Source organism: Stylophora pistillata, chromosome 13 (assembly GCF_964205215.1).
Source record: "Stylophora pistillata chromosome 13, jaStyPist1.2, whole genome shotgun sequence".
Classification (NCBI taxonomy): Eukaryota; Metazoa; Cnidaria; class Anthozoa; order Scleractinia; family Pocilloporidae; genus Stylophora; species Stylophora pistillata.
In genome coordinates this window covers 7,841,599-7,861,476 of record NC_142531.1, presented here as the reverse complement: position 1 = coordinate 7,861,476, position 19,878 = coordinate 7,841,599, and the positions used below count along the sequence as shown (strand labels likewise).

Sequence of the window (19,878 nt, the reverse complement as noted above, 5' to 3'; positions counted from 1 at the left end):
AACAAAGGGGACAAGTTTCCAAATTAAAACTTGACAAACTTTGATGCTGCGTCTACAGTGGTTTTTTTTTTCTTTTACATGATAATTTGGTTTTCTCAACTGAGTTGGTAATTTAAATTGGCCATGCTTGAAACGTCAGCTCTCCAGTGCCTATTTACGCGTCATCAACTCAGACTAGGTTTACACTAGAGGAAATTGTTCCGGATTCGTGATGAATCCGAAACGTTTTAGTACTGCGGATTCATTCTGCCGTTTACACGAAAGTGGACGAATCCGAAATAAAACCTTCCCGGTTTGGTCGTGTCTCCGGAGATTTTGAATCCGGAATTTAAAGTGGGAACTTTGAATCCGATAACTTTTGAATCCGGAAAGTTTTGTCGTGTAACCGCTTTTCTTCTCGAATCCGGATATTATTTCTACCTGCAATCTTTTGAGTTTGCGGTGAAACCAAAATGGATCTAGTGCTAACATTGCTGGCGGTCTCGGGTTGCCTAATCTTGTTGCAGGTTCAGGCGATAAATGTTATCATGTGTACCGCAGTATTTCTGAAGAAACGCAAATTATTATTGAAAGGAAGTTTAACGTCAGCCACACTTAATCGCCGACGACGTAGACTGCTTGGCATCAGTCCAACTCAAATTTGCCTCTGTGGCATCTGGATCTACTCTAGCCATTTTTGGGGGAGGCATTTTCACTTTGTCGATCGAACGACGAAACAACACTGGGCTTGGTAACCATTCCATTTCGAATGTTCCCGGAGTTGTCGTTGGGTGTAAACGGTCAGGAATCCGAATATCCTTTCAGTGTAAACGCCTACGAATCCGAATACTCCAAAATTGATGAATCCGGAAACATTTACGAATCCGGAAAACTCTCCTCTAGTGTAAACCTAGTCTCAGTTGATAAAACCAAATTATCCATTATACCATCATCTACTTTGCGTGCCATCTTATGAGCAATTTTCCTTAGATGCAGTTTATTCACCGGAACCTTTCTCGTTTTGCATTAAACTCTCCCCTTAGAAGAAAAAGCTAGGTGATAACTAAGACATAAGGAAATTAACGTTAATGTATATGATTAATCCAAACTTTAAGTTAAGATTATATTACTTCCGACAGAATACCGCCGTTTATGACATTTCAGTGAGTCGAGTAAGCCAAATTTCCTGAGCTAAATTTGCAATTGAAAAGAAAATATATTAACTGTTCAGCAGATGTCTACAAAGCCGAACCGACCTAAAGGGCCATAAAAACAAGGCTACTATGAATTGTAAAATTGCCTGTTTTTCAAAACACTTTAATTTTTCGCCCGTGGGGTTGATATAAGAAAGCCAATCAGAGACCTCGCATTTCGGGGTTTCCCAGGTAACCTCCCCTTTTTATTATAGCAACGAATAATTTCCGCCAAAAATTAAGTTTTTCACGGTAATCAATCACCTTTAAAGGCGAGTTCAGAAAAATTGCTGATTTGGTTGAACTTTGTATGCTTTTTACGGATTTCAAATTATCGCAGGAATTACATTGAGAGACATTTGACGGAAACAGAATTCTCATGAACTCACTTCATTAGTAGAACAGCGCAGCTTTACGGCTGTAGTTCTTGACAAGACAGAACCAACAAGGATATATAGAAAAAGCTGGAAATGTTTGGGTTAAGGTCATCTCATATAGACACCTTTTCTTTTTCAATCGCTTTCAAAAGCTGCGGTGCCTAAAGCCATTTTACAACTAGGTTTTAATATTTTCATTATTTTTCCATTTTAGAACGGGAAACTGGGTGATTACGTATTTTCTGCGTGTTTGATAAATGGTAGATGAGGGATTTGCTTTGGCTGCCTTCGCCTGGGGATATCAGGCACTGACAACGTCGAAAATTAATTGGTCAGAGTAAAGGCCTGTGAAACAGAGATAACATACAAACAACTCGTAAAGGACTTTGTTAAGCGTACAGGTGTGCTTAAACGTACTCGAAAGTAGCTGAGCAGTTTATAATAAGTCACCCAAATTTTTAACTGATGAATGAGAGAAGGCCCAGCTGAATCATTCTGCATAAAAAGATTTAACGAACCGCAAACCAGCTCTAATGGCAGTGAAGGATCACGATCAAGAATATCTTGAGTTTTTTTTTTTCTTTTTTCTCTACCCCTACTGATCTGATTGCATCAAATCGTTATTTCTCTCTCTTAAACAAGGTTTCGAAAATTTTCTCTTTTTTTTTTTGATAAATTCAGAGAGAAGTTTATTGCTCTTTTTACCGACGTTATTTCCATTTAGAGGCCAAACTTACGCCACACATATAAACGACTCTAGTCCTTCATTTGATCAGACCAGTGATCAAGACATAAAATACTCGTTTCGAACTAGGACTTTGCTAAAACAAACTCTGACGTTTTCGCCGGAGGAATTACAAGAGAGTCCCTGGTAACCAGCCAACCTTATCAGCGGTCAGAATTTTCAAGAATTTCAGGCGACCTCATCCTAAGCAGATAATGAACAGAGCAAGACTTTGCAGTTGCATGTGATGAGAAATTGATAGTTGATCACATAGGCAGACCTGCATGATGTGAAATTGATAGCGTGTCATTTCTTTTTCAAGTTTTCTTGTGGCCGTATTCTTTTTTTGTTCTTACCGTTTAAAATTTGACCTCGTTTCAGTAAACAGTTCAACAAATTAATTTTTTTTCCAAAATGATGTGTGCATTTCACATCGTAAGGTGACATTACAAACAACATTCCCGAGGGCGAATTTCTAATTTGTCTATAGCCAAGGGCCGAACTGGCAAAAAACTGGAAAAAGAGTTTTTTTTTTTTTTTTTCGCTGGGCACCGATCAAGCGCAGAGCCCGTTGACAAATTGATTGCATCAGCTTGTTGTGAATTGTCAACATTAATGCTAAATAGCTACACGCCAATCCACAATAACATTGGTCCGTGGATATAAACACGCTTTTAACGACGCGCGACCGCCCTTCAATTCACAGCAGTCTTAAGTGTGTGTGTTTTGAAAGTAATGGGAAGCTTCATAGGTCACGCAGCGCCTGGATCTATGTTTCTGCTGTTATCCGTCTGGTGGTTCATAGGTGCTCTTATTCGAAAGCATCAGAACACGAAAACTAAACGAGGTTTGCTTCTTTCAAGCGGCACAACGTGCACGAGATTAAAAACCCACACACCTGTCTGGTACCCATGTCCCGGAAAAACTCTTTCGAAGATTCCCCTAGAACCCATTTTAAAGGTGTTCTGTGCGTTTCTGGGGGTTCTCGGAGAACTCGCCTTGCACCAGTCTTGGACCTTAATCGGCAACAATGGAGAATTCATGGAAGACAACATCAACAATCACAGCCATGCTGCTATGTATTGTTTCTTCGGCTTGTCTGGTGTGATTGACCTTATGATGTGGTACGGTGTAATTTCTCTACCTCCAATGACTGACTATGTGATCATGTCCGTGTGTTTCTGGATCGAAGGATTCCTGTTCTATTTTCACCTTCAAGGCCATTCAGAAATAAGCGTCCGCTTACACACCATTCTCTACCTCGTGATTTTCATCACAGCGGCCTTGTTTCTGGCTGATGTCTTTTTTACACAACATCAGTCGTTGTTTTCGCTAATGAGGGCTGTTTTGGTAGCTGTGCAAGGGTCTTGGTTTTACCAAATTGCGTTTGTCCTATATGGCCCCAACCCTTGGAGAAACACCTCCACCAACGTAGAAGTGTTGTCGATCGCTTTCGCATGGCATTTGTTTATTTTTATAGTTCTTTCCGTCATGTTCGTTGCCGTGTCTAATCGATTTTGCGGGAAAAAATACACTCAAGATAATCAATTAGATGAGGAGATTTCGGACGAGGAAACGGAACACATTCCATTGAAAAGTACCTGACATCAAGACAATATACTGGTGAACTGGAGCGGTCATTTTTAAAAGCGCGACATTGAAGAATAATTAGCATAAGGGATCTCTGCCAGCTCCACTACGCCTGGTGAGAGGAAAATAGATCGCTATCAACTCGAACTGGATGCAGGTGCTTTTCTGAAATGGCCCACCGATTAAAGGGAAAGAGAGATACAAACAAACTTTGGTGGAGTGAAATTTCATCACTTCCCAGGCGACAAAACTTTAATCTCTGTGAAAAACATCAAGCTATTAATTTTAAATACCAACGTCTGAGAGAAAAACTATCGTTAAACGAAACCATCACATTACCTTCGATATCTTCCTTTCGATAAATTCATAATTTAAGGCCGGCGAAAGTTCATTTGCAATTTTATCTTGATTTCTGCTGCAGCGGGGAAATGTTTGGCCGGATTTCTTTGAACTTTTTTAGTGGAGTAAAAAACAATGGTTTTTTTATTTCTTTCTTTAATGACCTTATCGCAATCTTTTCAAGTTTTCTGGGTTAGACTTCGATTCTTAAATGAGCGAAAAACTCTATATTGAGTGAATTAAGCTGTCGCATGTCATTGCCATGTTTTCGTGTCTAACTGCAGCATGTTCCCGTTTCAGTTTTATATATTGCGGCGCTGAAAATTAAAAGACTGCTGACTTACGGGGGATTAATATCTTTTACGCTTTACTCTTAGCTGATGGCGAACGGTGAACAATGGCATATGATGTCTCTTAATAAAACACTGGGAGGTTTTAATTTGATCAAAAGTCTGGTGTATTTGATTTTACGATATTAGGTCGCCCTAGCTTAGGCTTTCGAAGGGATATTGCCTCTGTTTGCTTTCCCAATGCAAAGGATGTAATGATGTCTTTACAAATTTGAAAGGGTGTCGTATAAAATTGTTACTGCCACTACCGTATTTTGCCTGGGAAAACAAATGAACTCCTTGAGAGGACAAACTTACGCACATCGATCGGAAATCGTGGGCCTTTATCGTTCTTTTCCAGCATATTGACCCAAAAAAATGCTTCGTTTTTCAACTGCGCTGAGTTAATTCCCGGATAAATTTAAACTTCCGAGAGTAAAAACAAAATTTACATTTATCTTCAAAAGATTACGATATTGCGTGACAAAAACGAATGGGTTCTTTCAGTTCCATTCGACAGTTCCTTTCTCGCCGCGTCTCCAAAGACAACCATTTCGATTGTTGGTTACCGTGTCTCAGCAGTGCTAAGTTTTCACTTCGATGAAAAAAACCTCAAAGCCGATATTTTTTTTGCGTAGAAGAAAGGACGAGAACTATTCAACCACATATCAGCGAAAACGAGTTTTCTAACCGCAGTTTAAAACACTTCACCAATATTAATAATTTAAACTTAAAAAGTGTCTCTATAAGAGCGCGCCTAAATATCGAGAAGAAGTTACCCAGTATGCCTTCCTTTCTATTTCTCTAGATATCTTCGGTACATGACAAATATCTCGGTGTTTGTAGCCGTAATTAATGCATAAACGGAAACATTTCAAATTTCTCTGTGACTCCATGTGACGTACACTAGTTTCGATAAGTGAATGAAAGCGAGACACCTGGAGACATTTAATACGAAGAATTAGGAGAAAACGTCAACTGTTCGGTAAGATAACGCAATCTTTGTGATAAAGGTTATAATCGCTGGAGATCGAGGCAAGCAAATTTAGGAGCCAAAATGGTTACATTACGGAGAAAGATGAGCTAGCAGAGTCAGACACACTCTTTCTACTTCAACACTTTGCCAGTCGAACGTGTACCAGATTTCGTGTTGAATGTAAGACTGAATTAAACAATCATTTGTACTGACTAAAACCCTAAGATCTGGCAGTTTTTTTGATATTTCATCATTTTAAGCAACTGTCACTGGCATATTACGATTAATATATTACACGCCGACTTTCGAAAGCGAGTCATGGTCTTCTGTCTTTTCCCTGAAATTTCTCTCGATTTCTAAATGTTTCAGAGGTTTAATTTCTTTGAGATTATTACTTCCTACTACTTGAACAATAATCCTCTTTCTCGTTATGATGAGGATTATTTTTTTATAACAATAATTTTGAAATTCGGCAGGCTATTTCTGATTAAGCTCTACAGAGCTAGTCTCTTAATCGATGCCAAAAGTATTGCCATTAACGATTAACTAATTTTTTTCAAGGTGCATTTATTTTCCCTAAGCAAGCCAGATACTTGAATTGCTGCCAATGATCTTCATAAATTTGTCGCTAAAATGTCACTAAATAAGAAAAAATTGCAAAGGAACATTTCCCTCTGCAAGAGGAAATACTGTAACAAATCTTTTGAAAGCTTAAAGGCCTTTTTCCTGATGTCTCCGCTATCTGCACGTTTCATCAAACCATATAATTTCTGTTCTTGATAAGAAGTTAAAGACAAAAACATTTTCCATTACTCTTACAAACTGAGACTGTCTGGGGAACGAAACTAGTGAGTCAGCCCAGTCCACACTAATATAGCGGAGAGATCTTTATGAAAAAAACAACAACAACAAATAGAAAATATAATTTCCAAACCCAATCGAGCGCTGTAGATGTAACCATTGTGTTCATGACACATCAGTGACTGTCAATGTTTGCAAACGTACGTGTGAAACAGAAGCATTGTCTTTGTCTTAACGAAAAAAATAGGAACGATTCATTATTTATCTCCAGCGGAATCGGATGATTTTTTTTGAGTCACGTGGTCACCCAGGCTTCTCGTTGGACATAATTTGGATATATCAACTCCGACGAAGGGCTAACGCTCGAAACGTCAGCTTTTGTAATCGTTACAGTGGCCAATTTACCATTTCAACTTTGTTGATATATCCAAATTATTTCGTTACTCCCACCGACGCAGCCCCAAACAGTTTCTTTCGAAACTATCAGCCTTTATTCTCGTTGGACAGCTGTTTCAATGGCCTGTCGAAGCAGCTGGGAAAACTTACACCACAGAGAAACTATCTGTTCTTTCTGTTACTTTTTTTTTCACTTAGAAATTCTTTAGCATGCATTTGATCTCCAAGAGAAAGGCACAACATGGACGTACCTTGTTTTTAGCAGAATAAACAAATCAAAAGCGCATTCCTAGAGGGTTCCACTAAGTTCGATAGCTTATATCCAACGAATGGTAAACGCCACAGTGTACACTAAATGAGTTATGGGATGCATGCAGGAGTTTGCTAAGCATAAAAGAAGCGTAAGAGCTGCAAGAGGCGATAGTCGAGAGCGACTCTAGCTTCTTCGGAAAAAATAAATAAATAAACAAAAAGGCATTTTGAAAAAAACAAAGAAATAGCGCACTCCTAGAGGGTTCAACTAAGTTCGATAGCTTGTATTTAACACATGGTAAACACCTCAGCCTACTCTAATGAGTAATGGATACACGGGGAAGGTTGCTACGCACGAAAGAAGCGCAAGAGTCGCTCGAGGCGATACCCATGAGCAAATCTAGCTCTTTGAGTGCTTAGCAAATCTCCTAAGTGCATCCATAACTCAATAGTGTACGCTGTGGTGTTAAACATTTGATTATAATATAAAAAAACAATTTCTTGCGAAACATTTGCTCACTTCGACAGCGTACACCCACGCGCAAGTAGTAGACACTGAATTGACCAATCAGAGCTCGCGCTTTACGTTATTTAGGTTCTAAAAAAAAATGGTTCGCGTCTGATTTCTAGCGGATTTGTGCGAGCGCAGGAAACCGCTTAGGAATAGTTGCGCTCGCGTGTAAAAAGTTCGCGTCTTACATAAGCCGCGAACTTATTGCATAGCCGATACATTTATAATATAATGTACTCAAAACCTCTCATATTAATTTCAGAAACATCCTCACACGAAATACATCTCTTTATTATAAGCATAACGCATTTTCACTTGAGCTTGTGATACACTTTAACTATTCGTTAATGAAACAAACGTTTACAAAATGAGTATGAAATTTGAGAATACGGTGTCATGCAGCGGTTTCCTCAGGATTCCGTGATTGTTTGAAATGCATGACTGTCACAGAAACTGTTCTAGACGTTTTATGACAATAGTAATGGCACAAAAAGAGCACTTGACACGAGTAAAAATGTATGAGCGTTCATTCTCGCTTGGCTTAGCATTTCACGGCAACAACGATGAGCTTTTTTTAATCTAGTGGCAAGGTTTAAGATCTGTTCTCTGAAACTCGACTGATTTTGCACTTATACCCCCTGTTTACATTGCTACCTTAAGTGTGGGTACCCCAACTAGCATGAGGTTAAAGGAAATGTTCTAAGCTTGGTCTTTTTGTGCAGAAAAGTGCTGCATTGTGCAAAACCCGATAAGCACTCTTCCTGGGATAACTGCATGTAGAATCCATACTTTGCCGTGGAAATTATACTACGATAAGAGTAAATTATATTTTGAACTCAGCACAGAAGGGCATCTAAAATACCTCTAAGGGTTCAAACTGAGTTTTCTCCTTTAGAATCCCATTTATAGTGACAATACATTTTAACAAAATTATCATATATCATTTGTGCAATAATGTTCCAGAGAGCAGTTTGTCGGAACAATCCAAAAATATCTATAAACACTTCAAATTCTTACTTTGATTTATAAATTAATTTCATTTACGAGAAACATTTGTCCACACATGAAATCACTAAAATTTTTTATATGACGAACTAGAGTTTCACCATTCACAACTTTTTAAGTGAAAAAAATTTCATTTGACCTATGGATGAAACTCAACTAGGGAAATGAATCTCGCAGTTGAGTTGCAATTTTATGGAACTGCAGAAAAGAAGCCAGACAAAAATTTAGGCTTCGACACAATGGGCGGTTATTTACACAAGGTCTAACCCAAACCGCAGTTTTATGCAAACAATGGGCCTCAAGAATTCTCTTTGACAGGGATGATTTAATTAAATAAATGTCCTTCCACGATTGGCTTTTGGCCCTCTTGACACTGTTCAGAAAAATAAATGTTCAGATAAAAGGTTTGGCTCAATTGAAGATGACTTAGAACACAGCTCGGTAAAACACCCACTAAACTTTCTTTAGTTAACCGGCCTAATGGCTATGGAAAGTAAATAATGCTCAAATGAACAAATTGTACTTTTCAAATCAACTCTTTGTGGCTTAAAAAAATTGATTTAAAATCTACACTTTATATAACATTATACTCATCCCCCGAAAGAAAAAGGTTAAATAATGCTTTTAAATTTATCTCCACATCACAGCACGTTCCAACAAGGCACTATAAAAAAACACAGTTCTTTTCAAATTTTCAAACCCTCCTATACAAAGCAATTAGTTTGCAACATATATATCAAGCTTATGTTGTGTAAACCCTTGCAGTCCCAAGATTTAAATATAACTTCTCCTTACTACCTACCATATATTTCTTAACATTTTAGCTATGAGAATATGGTGCTTAATCAATCACCATCCTTAAGTTGATACTTTACTTTCCTCTTATCACCTTTGTGCTTGAAAATGTAATGATAATGGAAGAGGAAATTCCTTTATGATCACTCCAGGGAGGGCAAAGGTTTACTCCTGTAATTCCCATGAATGATCAAGACAGAGTTTCTCCTTACAATATCAATACAACACCCAGCAGACAAGTGATGAAAATAAAGAAAAATATCAACAAGATGGTTTTTAGTTCATCCAGTACCAAATTATTAGAAAAGAAAACATCATAACAATTAAAAGGCAGAATAAAGAGAATTACTAATAAGATCCCAGGCAGAGAGAGAGAGAGAGAGAGAGAGAGAGAGAGAGAGAGAGGAGGTTACTTCAAAGGTAAAATTATAATTCTAAATTCCAATTTACATTTTATCCCACAAATTACAATAATGATGCTGCATGTATAAGCAGCCAGTCTCTTTAACAATGTAAACCACATACGAGAAACAAAACTTGAAAGAGATGGCTGCTTCTCTTATGAGATAAGCAACTCCGTAGTGGCAAACTTTTCAATATGTTTTCATGGAAGCTAGACAAACAAGGTTTAGTATGTCATGAAGAGATTTCCTAATAAACTTTCCATATAAAATATATTAAAATAGGCAAAAAAGTTATCTCGAATTTTTAATTTGTTCTGCATGGCCTTCCATTTCATGAAAACTTTCTTAATTGTGACATGGTAATTAATAAAACAGCATTTAACCCTGTAACTCCAAAGATTTGATTACTAATTCTCCCTTCTAACTGCTGCACATTTCTGTATAAGTTAGTTCAAAGAATTTGTTGTTAGATCAAGATAACACCTCATACAAGCTACATTTAAGTACTGCCAGCACCTGTTTGCTGTACAACGTAATGACATTACAGGGAGAAGATACATGTTTATCACTTCTGGGAGTTTAAGGGTTAATAAAAAAAAACTTTGTCATCTCATGATATTTCTCCAAGGAAGCTTATGTGTAATCTCTTACTCCAGCACACATTCCAGTTTTCCTGACTTGCATTTGAACATATCAATGGTCAGCCCTTCATATACAACAGAGTCATTTCTCTTTTAATATCTACCCAAACAGTTTGACAAAGCATGGGTGACAGTATGGCTTGTCATTTTGTTCCTTGAAAGTACCTTTGTTGAGCTGCTTGAGGCAAAATGCACACACAAAGTGCTCGGGGTGAAATTTACGGTGCATAGCAGTGATGCATCGGCCTGTAATTGGCTTCTGACAACTGTAACACAGTGTGCCTCTGCGAGCATGGTAGTGCATCTCACAGTAAGGTCGGCCTTCATGCTCGAAGAAACTTCCACCTGGAAAAGCTTGATGACATTCCTGAGTGGAAAAGAGAAATTCCAAAATCTTGATTTATCTTTGCAACTAAGACTAAGTAAAAGACAAAGAGATGTACCATAGATATCACACAATTCTCCTAACATTTTCTAAGGTGCTGACAAGGAGAATTTGTTTGACAATAAAGAGCTTCTCTCCTTAGAGATCATTTCTTTTATTCCTGTGACACTAATTTGAGATTCCAGGGGTGATTTTGTGAGGAAAAATTAGATGTTAGTCACTCCTGGGGTTCAAAAGGTTAAATAAGCCCCCTCTCCACCCTCCTGAGGGTTTCTGAAGAGTAGCAATACTATTGGGGGGGAGGGAGGATTATTAAAGGGGTGTATGAAGGAGTTTGTTAGAGAGGGTGGATTGTTGGTAATAAAGATTAGTACATTTTAAAATGAAACAGGGCTTGAGGGAGGGGGGGTATTTGGATGGAGGCATTTTGTACAAGAATGTTTTCATACTTGTAAGTCTTTCAGACTAGAGGAGTGATCCAATACATCCTGAAAACCAACCCAGTCCCTTACTGTAAGCATACCCATGCACAATAATCACACTGCAGGGGTGGTAGTGGGTGGATCTTTGTGCTTGTAATGTGTTGGCTATATGCTTGCAAACTTTTATATAAATGTCTTCTGTACTCCCAACTTCCCAAACGTCCTGCACACTAATCATAGCTACCCATCTCTGCCATATATTGCTCTGACTGGCATAACTTATTCCTAGTTTTCAGGGAGCAAATGGTGGTACAATAGTGGTACAAAATGGAAAGGGAAGAGGAACGTGGAGGGGGAGGGAGGGTGGTGGCATTGTGCTACTAAAACAGGCTGAACCTGGCAAAATAATTGGGATAACTTGAAACACCCAGCCATACTATCCAAAGGGGGGGGGGGGGTAGGCAGAACTTACATACGGTGTTGTTTTTCTAAGAATAAAACACCAGCAAAGAACTAACCGAGCACACGAAGCATTCCGAGTGCCAATGGGCACTCAAAGCAGAAATGTAGCTATCAGCTATGGGCTGGCCACACCCTCCACATCGAGGCGCAAACAAAGCAAAGTAATCATCACGGCAATATGGCTTCCCATCTCTCTCATGGAAACCACTTTCACCAAATGCCCGTCCACAAGCTGCACACACAAAATGTTCTGGATGCCACGTCTGGTCTAGGGCTGTGACACATGACTGAAAAATAAAAATGCAGACAATTTGAAAATTCATTAGAACTCTGATGGGTAAACAATGTGGAGAAAAGGGCTTTTAACCCTTGACACCATAATGCCCAGGGCTGGGTTGTTCAAAGGCGGGTTACAATAACCAAGGATTAGTTTGAAATTTGATTTCAGATCTGAAAGCTTTCAAAAGAAAACTTCCGTTTAATTCCATTTGTCTACAGTTTGATAATTGAATGCTCTAATAAAATGGGAAAAATCAGCCCGAAACCACTTTTGAACAGAGAAATATAGAAACCCGGATTAAATTTTAAACCTGGGTTAGCACTAATCAGCCTTCGAACAACTGGGCCCAGATGCTTATTGTCCTCACTGTTCTCTACACAAGAACTTCTTGAGTCTGTGATCATTTCCTTTCTTCTCATCACTTTTCCATTTGATTCAGGGGTGATCATATGAGGAGAAATTAGCTGTGAGTCACTATTGCAGCTTTAACCCTTTACACCTTTACATCAGTAACCATACTCTCCATACTGTTCTCCACATATTTCCTCTCATACTGAAAAGGCGAATTTGTTTTACAATCAGAGCTTCTTAGTTTAGCAATCATATCCTTTATTCCCATGATCTTAATGCATGATTCAGCTGTATTACTGTTAGGAGAAATTAGACACTGATCGCTCTTAAGAGTTAAAAGGGTTAAGGGCTAAACCAAATGATACTCCTTGGTGCGATGAGTGTGTAGATATGAATATAGTCTCCCGCAATCATATTTTCCTAAAATCTTCTGCCCTCTTGATAGATAATGCATTGGAAATTATGGTGAGGTAAAAACTTACAAACTGGAGGAGGTAAAGTGGCCTTATGATTAGTGCACTCGCCTCTAGATTGAGTGGTCTGGGGTTTGAGCCCTGGCTGGTGGACATTGTGATGTGTTCCTAGGCAAGACACTTCACTATTACAGTGCCTCTCTTCACCCAGGTACTTAAATGGGTACCAGAAAATTTAATGCTGCAGGGGGGGGTACCCCTACAATGGACAAACATTCCCTCCAGGGTGGAGTAGAATACTCCTAGTCACTTTATGTTAAGGAAACTGGAGTTAAATGCCTGTCTGATTGGCCACTTTGCTCATAAACAGACTTTAAAAGCTACTAATATACCGGTTATTTCTGGGCATAAAAAAGATTGTAACAATCCCAACATTACTCTTTAAGTAACAATTAAATCAAATAAAGAATGAAGTCAGAACTTACATCTAGAATAGGCCCATTACAGTAAGCACATTTAGGCGCAAATTGCTCATGATAGTCTCTCTCACAGAAAGGCTTTCCATCTCGCTCAAAGAAGTTTGTAGCACCCAACGGCACCTCACAGGTAACACAAGTAAAGTGTTCCGGATGCCACGTGCGACCCAAGGCAGTGCAAACCTGACCTATGATTGGTTTGTTGCAAGCTGCACACATTCCTTTCTTTGTTGTACTCACTCCCTGTCTGGTCATGTCTGACTGAAGAGAACCCAGCATGGAATCCAGCTGGCTGACTTTACCAACAGCTGATAATGATAAGAACAACTAATATTAACAAATATCAGAACCTGACTAAATACACTGTTAATTGTATTAACCCTTTACATTCTTACATCAGTATCCCTATTCTCCATACTGTTCTCTATACATTTCCTAAGGGGCTGACAAAGAGAATTTCTTTAACAATCAAGAACTTCTTTATTTGTCTACCTCTTCCTTTATTCTTGTGACCTTTTGTTTGCAGGGCCCCCAAAAAATTCCAATGAGTGTGACTTCAAGCATGCACATCAGAGTGATAACATGCTTGGTAACAAAGGTTATTTTCAATACACCAATAAAGTACAAAATATATAAAAATCCCGTTTCAAACACCATAATCAGATGCAGGATTTCAAAGAAAAACTCATTTTCACAATTTGCAGGGCTTGACACTCACTTTTCAACTTACTAGCCAAGTGGCTCGTGAAATCTTAGATGCTACAACAATTTCAGGTTGTTTACAAATCAAACAGGCAAGTGGAAATTGAAAACCACAAGCCAAAACTGAATTTCTACTAGTCTGTGGCTAGTGGGGTACCGTTAGTGTCAAGCCCTGAATTTGTGCTAGAAACTTACACTTTCAACACCAAAAACAAAAGAAAAGTTTGACTTTGATTCATCTGCACTTATTTTCAAGGACTCTCCAGAAATTTTCAAGGACCCGAGTCTAAATTCGAGGGTTTTCAAGTCCTTGAAAACAAAAAATTACATTAAAGGAGGGCAGGAACCCTGTTTATTCTTGTGACCTTTTGATTAGTTCAAGGGTGACATTGTAAGGAGAAATTAGATGCTAATCACTTGTAGGGGCCAAAGAGTTTAAGACTGGTTTACACCCTACAAAAATGTGAGACAATTGACATTTCAATATAACATCTTGTCAAACCAGATTTTGTTGACTAATGAAAACTCAAAATTGTTGACATTCCTGATTAGTGATAAACATAATCTTCAATGAGGATGCCAACCTTACTAAACCTAGAGATTCACTGATGGGTTCCCTAGCCCTAGACTAGAACCAAGAGACAAAAAAAAGCTTGGTGGCAGTTTTGCCCTTATTAACTGCTCCTTAGAGATTCTGAGAACTCAGAATAGTCTTGGATTTTACTGACCCAGATAAACCCATTAAAAAATCCTTGAAAAACTTTCACACATAAAAGCACTTGTGAGGTCATATATATCAGTATCTCAACAAATAGCTGAAAACTGACACATGTAAACATTTACAGAAAATGACTCGAAATACTTACATGGATGTTGCTGCTTTGATTTAGTTGGCTTTGCATAATCCCCACTGAGCCTGGCTTGCGATGGAGAGGGGGCTGAACTAACATTGACTTTAAAATCTGACAGTGACGCCATCAAGTCATCCAGCTCTTTGGTGGCTGTCGATGCTGTCCGTGATTGTCTGTTATCTAAGTCCCTAGTTTGCTGGACTTGGTTGTGTAAGGAAGCCGGGTTGTAAACATGAGAAGTTGTAATGGGGGCTTTGGGACTTTCTGGTCCATTTCTTTCTACATAACGCCCATTAACTGAAAAATAAAAATATGAAGCTGGTTAAACAGTGCAGAACCCTACAAGTTGCCTTAGGGAAAAATCTCTGACTTTGTTTAGAGCTATTTGACACACACCATGCATATACCTCAATCAACAGTTTAACAAATAATATGTATGGATATTTTGCCAGTTGAGTAATATTTTCCCAGGCCCTGTAGAGGCAAGGAAAATACAAGCAAAAAGCAAAATGTCAGCTCATAATATATCTTAAACCATCAAATAAGGGATTTAGTATTTCAGTATGATTTCATTTTCTTGTCTTTTGGTTTTATTTTTTGAAACTTTTGTAGGGCTTTATTTGAGCATCGTACTGTTTGCACAAGGCATGCATGAAAGAAGAAAACAGCACATAAGAAACCATATTTATTTAGTGTTCTCTATGACCAAAAAAAGAATTCTTATAGGCTTAGAAGTTCGTCGCTGAATAAATCACGTCTAAAAAATAGAAAAGTCAAAGATTGCATGAATCATTTCTGTCCATATTTTTTACCTGTTCTATAGTATAACACTGTGGAATACTATGTATGTTCTATTGCCCTAATATGGTTAAATGATATAACAGTGGACAAATAAGTGTATTAATTTTTTATTCCCTTGTTCTTTTCACCTCAACGTGCCAAAATTTTACAGTGATACAAGTACAGCTACAATACACTTTACTACCTGGTCTATTGTCGTGGGTAGGTGACATCATAGGACCCTTGTAGCTGGCTGGTCGACCATTAATAGCTGGCTTTGGTGATGGTGATGTTGGACTGCCTCTAGGTGATCCAGCACTTATTCGCTTGGCTAAAAAGATAATGAAAAAGAAATAATTTTTTGAATGTACTTGAGAATCATGATGATATCTCATAGTAAAACCATATAATAAGAATATAACAAAAAAAAAAAAAAAATGTCTCATCTTTGTCTGCTATGAAGGTAAAGACAGAAGAGAGATGGAAACAACAAACCAAAATGATCCACATGTGTCTCCAAGTCCACAAATCCAACTGAACATTAACCATGTTTCATGTGAACATTAATCTCATTTTAACTCTGAACACTGTGTAATAAAAACCTGACAGCCACAATTTAGCTACACAACTGCTAAACATAGGTCTCCCACCAAATTGGCGACTTCCTCTGCAAATTTAAATGCCAAACTGCTTTTCAAATAAGCGAAATGACACATAATTGAGATGATTGTGACATAAAGCAAAATTTATGATAAAGGGTGGCCATTCAGTTTTTAAATTTCTGGTTCTATTTAAAAATAAATCATATGAAAAAAATGAAACATTCTTCATTGTCACACTAAAATACACAAAAACTTAATTGCAAAGATGGTAACAGATTTTGTAAGATTAAAATGAAAACTAGGTTTTGTGCAGCAGATAAGAGATATGACTATGGATCCAAACCATGATGATTTTAAATAATTCATTCATTTTAAACCAAGTTTGAAAAAAACATATACAAACAACTTAACTTCAGTTCTTGTTTTGGAAGAAAGGTCAGTGAAATATACTAAAATTGTACGTACAATTTGAGATTATTTTGTTACCTAAAACTACTGCCTGTAATAAAAACAAGCAGCTAATCTGTTTTCTTTTGCCAGGTGCCCTCCACTTAATAACATATGCAATAAAAATGTTTATTATCTAACAGGACTTGGGAAACCACAAGCACTTCCAAACAAAAGAATTGAAACAATAAAATTTGGACAGATCAATATATATTTTTAGCCCTTCTATATTGTTGTGTTTCTGTTATTTTAGTTTAAGCAACTCCAAATGATATGAATCGAAACAATGCCAGCAATGGAAGAAATTTAAGGATTCTAAGAGACAATTCTCTAGGCATGCTCACCCAACAACTCAAAATATTGAGATTATTATTTCATGTTCCCCATCAGGGGGTACATTTTTGTTTTCATCTAACAGATTTTTACATTTTAAACTCTAAATTAACCGAAAGAACTATAGCACGTTACACCCTAGTTATCAACATTTGATAACATTTTAGCAAACTATACAATTACAAGATTACATTAATTCCCTCTTTTGCCTCTTTCGATGATAATTTAAAACATGTTGAGAGTTCTTCCTCAGAACCAAATTTCTACACAAGAGAATTGCAAATATATATTCCTGTTCCTTATTTAGTCCATGAAATAACAAGCCAGGTTGAAAATTGCAAGAAATACGTTCATTTAAATGTACTAATAATGATCATCTTTGAAATAACATAGACCAGCTGCAAGGTGCAAAGGGAGAGAGAGGGAGAGAGAGAAAGCAAGCCTACTGACACGCGACAACAGCTGTGAATGGCAACTCTTTCAGCGATTATTGTTTACCTGTAGTGGAAAAGTCTGTCCAAAAATTGTAAGGTCCTTTATCATGGGCCGTACCACAATGATCAAGATGATGGAAAATATTTACACTGGGATAAAATTAGCAAACAACCATTCCTTCCTTCCTTCTGCTGTTGTATAATTAGCATTCGAAAGTTTGTTGCTTTTGTGAATACATTGTGGTCTCGCTTTCCTATTTACCTTTGTATTGTTCTATGAAAGTGAGAATAAAAGAAAGGGCTTTTTCGATCACTCGAAAATGACCAGAAATCAACCACAAGTAACACATATTGAATCAAAGGCAACATTCACGACCCATAGAGAATTATTTGACCTCGAATATTTCGCTAAATAATAATCGAAAAAGGAATGAATGAAAAAATCTCTACTTTCAAACTTGAGGCTCTGTAAATCAAGTCAATCGCAAATTTCGTTTGGACCTACCTGTAGGATCAGATGGATAAAGTATTGGGTTGCTTAGATTTTCCAATAAGCTGTCCAACTCGGAAAGATTTTGACCCAAACTCGATGAAGGGGCAGGTGGAGGAAACAGCATATCTTCCTTGGGAGCCGATCCATGAGGATCCAGAGCTTCAAAAGAGGGAGGAGGAGGTAAAGGTGGTGGGTTGTCGGGCGATTCTCGTCCATTCGATGTTTGTCTGCCTCTCGGTTCGGTCAGCGAGGCGGAAACAGTGGGACTTGTAGCCTGGAGATCCGCCAGTAGTGCATCTAAAAATTCAATATTCTGTTTCAGCTTCTCTTCTACTGAGGGTTTCCTCGTTTTTCCCGGCATATTAATTTTAACACGCAATTCTCGGCGTCAGATCCAGTTATAAGGTCCAAAGTTTTTCACTACGCTACTTTAAAAATTCATTCGCTATACCGCGTGTCGCAGAATGACATGTGTACCATGCTGTCGGATGTGTATGCCATAATTCGCCTCACCAAAGCACAATAAAAATGACACAAAGCGATATAAATTATTCAAAAGCAATATTGACAAGTGTTTTGAGACACGACAATTCCCGCATCGTACGCAGTAGATGCAATCCGGGGAGACTCCCGCTCGTCAAACCCGTTAGTGGAAACAAATACCAACAAAGGCGGGCGCTTCACGCTCAAAATGATTAAATATGCTGAATCACCGATGAAAAGAGGACGTCCAAGTGAGATCTATTCAAAAAAGTTTGGATAATATTGTAACCTCTTACCGTGAGGAATTGGAATCTCAAAGTTTATTTTCACAAAGAAATCGGATGAGATCGGAATGCAGATACGAAAGTTTTCTAGCGTCGGAACGAATTGAAAGTACGTGAGAGATGAACTTTGAAAGCGACTTGAACACAGCTGAATTTGCGCCAAACCAATCAAAGCATTACCAGAAGTTCCTATCACAAAATTAACATAATCTAAGTCATTGATTTACATAGATGCAAAAGTTCAAATCTCAAGTCAGATTTTGCAGTAAAATTTCACAGCATTTTGGTGATTGACTACCATCGCATTCCAATATAAGCTACCCTTGCAATAAAAATTCCTGTGCTGTTTACAAAGTATCACAAACAAGTAAACGAACAGGATTCCTTCGCAGGGTCTTCAAGATCAAAATAGCAAAGAAAAACAGGATTCTATTTCCCACTAGACGCCACAGCTTTCGCAAGAACCACAACAGATTAAGAAAGACCATCCATTAGCAAAAGTACTACTATTTACAGAAAATCACACATACCCAAGTCTTCCATAGCAACTTAGCCCAGTGAAACTCGTATATCCACTTAGTAGTAATTCACTAGACCCGTCAAACGATATATCGAACAAAATTTAAGAGTCACAAAGCTTCAACTCCCTCTTGGACATCACAATTCAGCTCAGTTCGTTCGGTGTCTGAAGCAGTCGTAACGTATCGGAATGCTTCGGAATGAGTCGGTCGTCTATTTTTGTCAATCATTCCGTCACCTTCGTGAATAGTTGGCATACCCTTCCACATTCCATTGACATATTTGGAAGCAAACGGAAGTAGGGTGGCACAAAGCGCCAGAGCGACTTCTGACGTAAAGATCACGCATCACGTAATAAGATTATTTTTTAATTGGCTAATTTTCATTCATCCATACAGCATGAGGGTTCCAGTAATGCGATTTTAGCTCACATAAACATAGCATAAATTTGTCACTAATTAGTTGCATTAAATGGACAGGCGATTAAGCGTTGCATTTGATTAAAGTTGAACACAAAAGGAGAGGCGAAAAATTTCGGGTTTGTAAAGTTGCCTTCCCCAATATTTATACACGTCGGACAGATTAAAAACAACGGAATTGCGTAATTGGAATTTGAATACTGAAACTCGCTTCAAAAGGGAAATTTGAGGCGATTAACTCTTGACCTACGGAGAGCGTTTTATGACCCGTGAAACGCGTTGCATGAAAACTGGAAATAACCAGTGGGAAAAACCTGAAGAACTTTACGATTCTATCTTGTTACTTGTTTGCTATTAAGTATCAGTAATGAAATGTACTTATTAATAAGAATAATCAAGGAACGTTCTTAAATGTTTTTGGTTCATAGGA

General features: G+C 38.0%; 2 protein-coding genes across 3 annotated transcripts; one reads left to right on the top strand and one right to left on the bottom strand.

Moving 5' to 3' along the window:
• The first annotated feature begins 2,778 nt into the window (after positions 1 to 2,778).
• On the top strand, positions 2,779 to 4,652 carry LOC111335459 (transmembrane protein 45A-like). Its single transcript, XM_022941361.2, has one exon. It carries the CDS (start codon positions 3,009 to 3,011, stop codon positions 3,876 to 3,878), a length of 870 nt encoding a protein of 289 aa, XP_022797096.1. The 5' UTR covers positions 2,779 to 3,008; the 3' UTR covers positions 3,879 to 4,652.
• A 3,085-nt stretch (positions 4,653 to 7,737) lies between these two features.
• On the bottom strand, positions 7,738 to 19,234 carry LOC111339903 (leupaxin). Of its 2 annotated transcripts, XM_022946635.2 has the most exons (7): positions 19,041 to 19,234; positions 17,756 to 18,040; positions 15,640 to 15,765; positions 14,670 to 14,951; positions 13,111 to 13,409; positions 11,638 to 11,868; positions 7,738 to 10,679 (listed from the first exon to the last, which is right to left on the bottom strand). In XM_022946635.2, the coding sequence occupies exons 1-7, from the start codon at positions 19,051 to 19,053 to the stop codon at positions 10,413 to 10,415; spliced, it is 1,503 nt and encodes a 500-aa protein (XP_022802370.1). In that variant the 5' UTR covers positions 19,054 to 19,234; the 3' UTR covers positions 7,738 to 10,412. The 2 variants fall into 2 exon arrangements, with proteins under 2 accessions (XP_022802370.1, XP_088600287.1); XM_088744161.1 differs by lacking the exon at positions 19,041 to 19,234 and having other exon boundaries at positions 17,756 to 18,367.
• Positions 19,235 to 19,878: the final 644 nt, after the last annotated feature.

Coding starts and splice junctions, on each gene's coding strand:
- LOC111335459 (XM_022941361.2), top strand. CDS start 3,009: ATGGGAAGCTTCATAGGTCACGCAGCGCCTGGATCTATGTTTCTGCTG.
- LOC111339903 (XM_088744161.1), bottom strand. CDS start 18,104: ATGCCGGGAAAAACGAGGAAACCCTCAGTAGAAGAGAAGCTGAAACAG. Junction 14,952..15,639: donor TACCCACGACAATAGACCAG/GTAGTAAAGTGT, acceptor TTTATTTTTCAG/TTAATGGGCGTTATGTAGAA. Junction 10,680..11,637: donor CGGAATGCTTCGTGTGCTCG/GTTAGTTCTTTG, acceptor TTTTCCACTCAG/GAATGTCATCAAGCTTTTCC.